General features: G+C 35.2%; 2 protein-coding genes across 2 annotated transcripts in view; both read left to right on the top strand.

Annotated features, from left to right (window-relative positions):
• The window catches only part of LOC107644510 (lupeol synthase), a gene marked incomplete at its 5' end in the record, with an annotated part of 10255 nt that extends 8147 nt beyond the window's left edge, over window positions 1-2108 (top strand). The window contains 6 exons of the mRNA XM_021124022.1: window positions 150-196; window positions 297-440; window positions 654-831; window positions 1245-1325; window positions 1551-1634; window positions 1728-2108. Of these exons, the coding sequence (XP_020979681.1) occupies window positions 150-196; window positions 297-440; window positions 654-831; window positions 1245-1325; window positions 1551-1634; window positions 1728-1841 (648 nt within the window). The remainder of the gene's footprint in view (window positions 1-149; window positions 197-296; window positions 441-653; window positions 832-1244; window positions 1326-1550; window positions 1635-1727) is intronic.
• Window positions 4437-6089, top strand: LOC107641340 (blue-light photoreceptor PHR2-like). Its single transcript, XM_021124021.1, has 2 exons — window positions 4437-4737; window positions 5171-6089. The coding sequence occupies exons 1-2, from the start codon at window positions 4437-4439 to the stop codon at window positions 5863-5865; spliced, it is 996 nt and encodes a 331-aa protein (XP_020979680.1). The 3' UTR covers window positions 5866-6089.

Below are 6115 nucleotides of genomic sequence, written 5' to 3'. Positions count from 1 at the left end.
GATTCTAAATTAATAAAAACATATAAAATAAATAAAAAAAGAAAAAAATTATATACAATAACTCTACAAAGCCAATGTGAAATTTTTATTACACATGCATATATTATTTTTGTTCCCGTTTCTAAAAAAATTTGATTTGTCACGGACAGAAATTCAATCCAACAGAGTTTTTTGAGGACTGCCTCACTGAGAAGGAGTAAGATATATATTTCGTATTTTTCAACTGCTATTGCATCATGCTGAACGGTTAATTTTGCCACTTAATTAATTGTGTTCCATATGGTGAAATATAATAGTTATGTGGAGTGCACATCATCGGCAGTGCAAGCCCTGGTTCTATTTAAAAAGCTATATCCGAATCATAGAAGAAAGGAAATAGATAATTGTATTTCCAAAGCAATCCAATACATTGAAGACACACAAAATCCTGATGGCTCATGGTAATTAACTACTAGACTATGTTTTATGTGTCGTCCTTCTTGTTTTGTTGTCCTCAGATTTTAACAAAATAAAAAATTAGATAAAGAGCTACTTTACCTTGTGCAAAATTACACCCTATTCTATGTTTACTTTGCAATTATTGTAGCTAGGTTTTACTAACTTACACATATATAATTACAATTGATGAGAGGCACTTATGTATATATATATAGGTATGGTTGTTGGGGGGTTTGCTATACATATGGCACATGGTTTGCTGTAGAGGCACTAAAAACCGTTGGAAAGAACTACCATAACTGTCCTTCATTGCGCAAAGCATGTCAATTTTTGTTGTCAAAACAACTTCCTAATGGTGGTTGGGGTGAAAGTTACTTGTCAAGCCAAAACAAGGTAACACATGTAATTATCCATTTTACAATTATTTGATGAAACTTGTGATTTGTGTTTGTCTTTGATGGCAATATCGAAAAAGATGAACTACAAATTAAAAAATGAGGAATGCTAAGGGGCCAGCAATTTTTGTGATTTGTAGCCATCAAATAGCCATCAATGATGGTTTTAATGGTGTGAAATTGGTGTGAGATTTCATCCAATGACTCACTTTCCTTTGCTGGTTACATGTTGGCCAAAATTTAACAAAGTTGCTGCCCCTAAACTTTTCCTTAAAGGATATTATTTCTCTCATGTTTTGGATCAAGTCTATACGAATGATCTAAAAAAAACATACATGCACACATCAAAGTTATTGTATACTCAAGGTATTTTGCTACTTTTTATTTTTTATTTTTATTTTTGTCAAATAGGTGTATACAAATCTAGAAGACAACCGTGCAAATATAATTCAAACATCATGGGCTTTATTATCTCTAATTGCCGCAGGACAGGTAATAAGTAGGCAAATATAAATTTTTCCATTACATATTTTAATTACATATTTTAAGTTCTTGAGTCTTTTGGATAGAGATCCTACAAATTGCAATGGTCTTGTCAAGGTGGAAAAATTGAAGTACACTAGCTAAAGTAATTACCAAATACAATCGTTCTTTATTTATGTAATTATAGTACACGCTACTGGGCTAATTATTAAAATTTTTATGAATAAAATAAAGGCTGAGATAGATGCTACGCCCATACACCGTGGAATGAAGGTACTAATCAATTCACAAATGGAAGATGGAGACTTTCCAGAACAGGTAATATAATTCTTCATAATAATACCTAATGGATTTAGTAATTATATATGTTTCACTAATGTACATTTTTTTTATTACTCTAAAAAAATACAGGATATTGTAGGAGTATATTTTAGGAACTGTGCCTTGACCTATGCATCGTATCGAAACATATTTCCTATATGGGCTCTGGGAGAGTATCGCCACAGAGTTTTAAACGATCCATGAATTAAGAAGATGATCAAATGCATCAACTCATCACCTTCATCAAAAGTTCTTCGTTGTTCTTCATTTTCATCAACAATATAATATGCTTTTTTCTATTCTCTACAGCATGAAAAGTTGAAAACTATACATGTATATGTTGTTCAACCAAGAGTCCAAAACTCAATCATACAATCCAAAATAACGATACAATAATGGGTTTTTCCCAATTCTATGTAATATTATATGAACAATGTTGTATGGTGAATAAAATTTATTATTTTTTATCAATATTTATCTAACAGTCTAAATTTTAAACAATAAATTAAATTTAAAATTTTAAATCTTAAATTTTAATAATATAAGAATAAAATATTGGCTAATAATGATAAGCTGAGTGTGTACACGGTAATCATAGTTTATTTAGATATTAACTTTCTAACATTTCTCATATTGTAATTATGTCTCAGAGAATATAAACATATAATACTATGTAATATAAGATAGTAATATAAGGAGTTTAAATAATAAATAATGCTCATAAAAGCTTATTGCTTTCACCTCCAAGTAACTATTATTATTATATGAAAATCAAAGTGCCTTTGTCTCGGATAGACTAATTACAGATAATAATCTGACTGCCTTTAAAATTTTTCACTACATAAAAAAGAAGACAGGGAGAAGAAAATGTTATGTAGGTCTAAAGTTCGATATGGAGAAAGCGTACGATAGAGTCGAGTGGATTTTTCTAAGAGAGATGTTAATTTCAATGGGTTTTTTAAATAGATGGGTGCAAACAATCTGGAATTGTGTCAGTACAACCTCCTTCTCAGTGCTGCTGAATGGAGCCCCATCGAAACCTTTCAAACGCTCGAAAGGATTGAGACAAGGAGACCCCCTTTCCCCGTACCTCTTCATTATTTGTGCCGAAGTGCTATCGGGCAACCTCATGAAGGCGCAAGAGAGCAAAATAATTCACGGGATCAAGATCTCTAGAACCGGGTCAGAGATAAACCATCTCTTCTTTGCAGATGATAGTATACTCTTTACTAGAGCAACGGACCAGGACATCCAAGCAACAAAGGAAGTGCTGGTCAGATTCCAACAAGCCTCGGGATAACGTATTAATATGGAAAAATCAGAGCTGTCTTTTAGGCGAAATGTACCTACTATCAGACAAAGGCTGATCCAAGAACGGTTAGGAGTAAAGGATGTTGAAAGGCAATCAAAGTATCTGGGGCTATCGACTTTCGTTGAAAAATTCAAGAAACAAGTCTTCGAGTACGTCCAAGAGAGGGTGTGAAAAAAGCTCAAAGGGTGGAAGGAATAGTTTCTATCAAAGGCTGGGAAGGAAGTGCTCATAAAAGCGATGGTTCAATCAATTCCAACTTACATCATGGGGTGTTTTAGGTTACCAACTAGCCTATGTCAACACATCACATCTATGATTAGTAAGTTTTACTGGGGCTCGAAGAGTGAAGAGAGAAAGATACATTGGGTAAAGTGAAAAAAACTCTGTAATCCAAAACAAAGTGGTGGATTAGGCTTTCGAGACATTGAGGCTTTTAATTCAGCTCTCCTAGCTAAACAGGGGTGGAGACTCATTCGGAACTCAAAATCTCTGGCCACAAGAACCATGAGAAAAAAATACTACAATCGAAAAACCTTTTTGAATGCAGATTTGGGGTTCACTCCCAGTTTCACGTGGAGAAGTATATGGCAAGCAAAAGGTGTGCTAGAAATGGGTGGTTTCTGGAAGGTAGGTAATGGTAAAGAGATTAAAGTTTGGAAAGATCCCTGGCTACCCAAACAGAACGGTTCAAAAGTATGGTCTCCCAACCCACTATCTCTAGACAAGAATACTAAAGTAAAGGAGCTTCTGAAGGAAGAGGAAAAAGAATGGAATACAGAGCTGATAAACTAAGTCTTCCTACCTTTCGAAGCAAAACAAATCCTAGAGATCCCAATTTTCAAATCAGAGCAAACAGACAAGTTCATTTGGAAAAAGGCAAAAGATGTACTGTTTAGAGTAAAGCTAGCATACCACGAAATTAAAGCACAAAACAGGAATCAATCAACAAATTGGCAAGAAGAATAGAGAGAGGAAGGTACCTGAAAACAGATTTGGAAGATTAAAGCCCCCCAAGAACACTAAATTTTCTGTGGAGACTGATGCATAAATCCCTCCCAACTATGAAGAACCTAAGGCGCAGAGGAATTGAATGCCCACCAATTTGTGAGAGATGCTGGGTAGGAGAGGAGACGAAAGAACACATCTTCAAACACTGCGATTTTGCAAGGCGTTTCTGGTTTGCATCACCATTCAATTTAAGGTCTAAAAAAATAGAGAAATTAATGTGAAAGGATAGATTACAGAGATTCTGGGTAAGTTTCAGATGAAAGAACAGGGCCTTTTTTCTACCTTACTAAATCAACTCTGGCAAGCAAGGAATTCGATGATTTTTGAAAAGAAAGTGCTAACAATTGAGGAAGAAATAAAAAAAGCTTTGACCTCCTTCGAAGAATTCTGAAACACCCAAGCTACTATGGAAGAGTTGAGGAAGAGTCATAACCCACCTATTTTCCTTATGCAGAAGTGAGAAGAGCTAACCAAACTAAATGCTGAAAGTTAATGTAGATGCAGCAGTTGGTAATATTAATAAGGGAGGTGTAGGAGTTGTTATTAGAGATAACTTGGGCCAAGTCATGGCAACAACTTGTTGGGCTATTCCCTTCCCCCTTAAGGCCCATGAGACAGAAGTATATGCTGCTTATCGAGGAATGAAGATGGCTATAGAAAGTTGTTTTACAAACATCATTTTGGAGAGTGATAGTATGCAAGTGGTGAAAGCTCTCAAACAAGGAAAGATAAATGATTCTTGTTTTGGTTCCTTCATTGCTGATAGTCTATATTTAATAGGTAATTTTAGATCAATTTATTTTAATCATGTGAAGAGAGAGAAAAATAGAGTAGCTCATAAAGTAGCACAATATGCTCTTACCAATCCAAACAGAGTGGGGATGGAAGATGCACTACTCATGTAATGAACCTGGCCTTGATGGATATCTTGACTCCTTTGAATTGATAGTTCTTCTATTCCTAGTAAAAAAAACTATTATTATTATTTTTATTATTATTATTATTATTATTATTGTTATTGTTATTGTTATTGTTATTGTTATTGTTAGGATTAAGTACTTTTTTTGTCCCTAAGATTTAAGGTCAAAATCAAAATCGTCCCCTTTTTTTTATTAAAATCATCCTCAACGTTCAAAATCACTTTAAAATCATCATTTTTACTCTAAAAAGACAAATTTACCCTTATAAAAAATAAATTATAAAATAAAAAATTAATCTCCACCATTTGCAGTGGCTTCATTATCCCTCTCTTTCTCCATTATCCTCCCAACTCATTTCTTCCTCCAACCAAAGATCCAAACTTGGTTCTCTCCTCAACAACCCAATACGCTCAAAGTCCCAACCCAAGCTTCTTCTCTCGCCCACCTTTCTCTCTCTACACCAACCCCACTTTCTCTCTCCTCAAACTCCATTAACAACAAACTTTCGTTCATCTTAATAATCTCCCACAATCCACTTCAATCCCCTTTCCCTCTTCTCCCCCACCGTCCTTTTGACCCCTTAGGCATCACCGCACTCCGCTGTGCCGCCGTCGTGTGGTCCCGTAACGACCTACGCGTCCACAACAATGAAACCCTAAATACCGCACACAACGAATTACACTCAATCTTAGCTATTTACTGCTTTGACCCTTCAAATTACGGCAAATTCTCTTCAGGATTCGATAAGACCGGTCCTTTTTGTGCCAATTTCTTGATCCAATCGGTTTCAAATCTCAGGAAGAATCTTCAAGAGCGTGGGTCAGATCTCGTTGTCAGGGTTGGGAAACCAGAAATTATTTTTGTTGAGATTGTTAAAGTCGTTGGTGTTGTATCAAAAAAATTGTTGTTGAATAAATTAATTATTGTTGTTGTTTTTCTTTATGTATTTTTTTCTATTGTTGCTATTGATAGTGTTGGTGGATTATGAGAAAGAGCCTGTGGGTTATATCTGGTGGTAAGAGAGGGACAGTGGGATGAAGGTAGAGGTGTGGGTGATTGGGTGCATGTGGTGGTGGGTGGGTCAGGTTCAGAGGTTCACTGGTGAGGTTGAACGGTAATGGATGATAATGACGCCGAAGAGGAGGTGAAAGATAATGATGGTGGACTAATTTACTTACAACATGGTGGAATTGATGATGATGGTGGCTGGGATGGGGTTTAATTTTTTTTTATTTTAT

The sequence above is a fragment of the Arachis ipaensis genome, chromosome B05, assembly GCF_000816755.2.
Source record: "Arachis ipaensis cultivar K30076 chromosome B05, Araip1.1, whole genome shotgun sequence".
Classification (NCBI taxonomy): Eukaryota; Viridiplantae; Streptophyta; class Magnoliopsida; order Fabales; family Fabaceae; genus Arachis; species Arachis ipaensis.
Note: the sequence above shows the minus strand (reverse complement) of the source record. Positions and strands in the feature narration are given on the sequence as shown.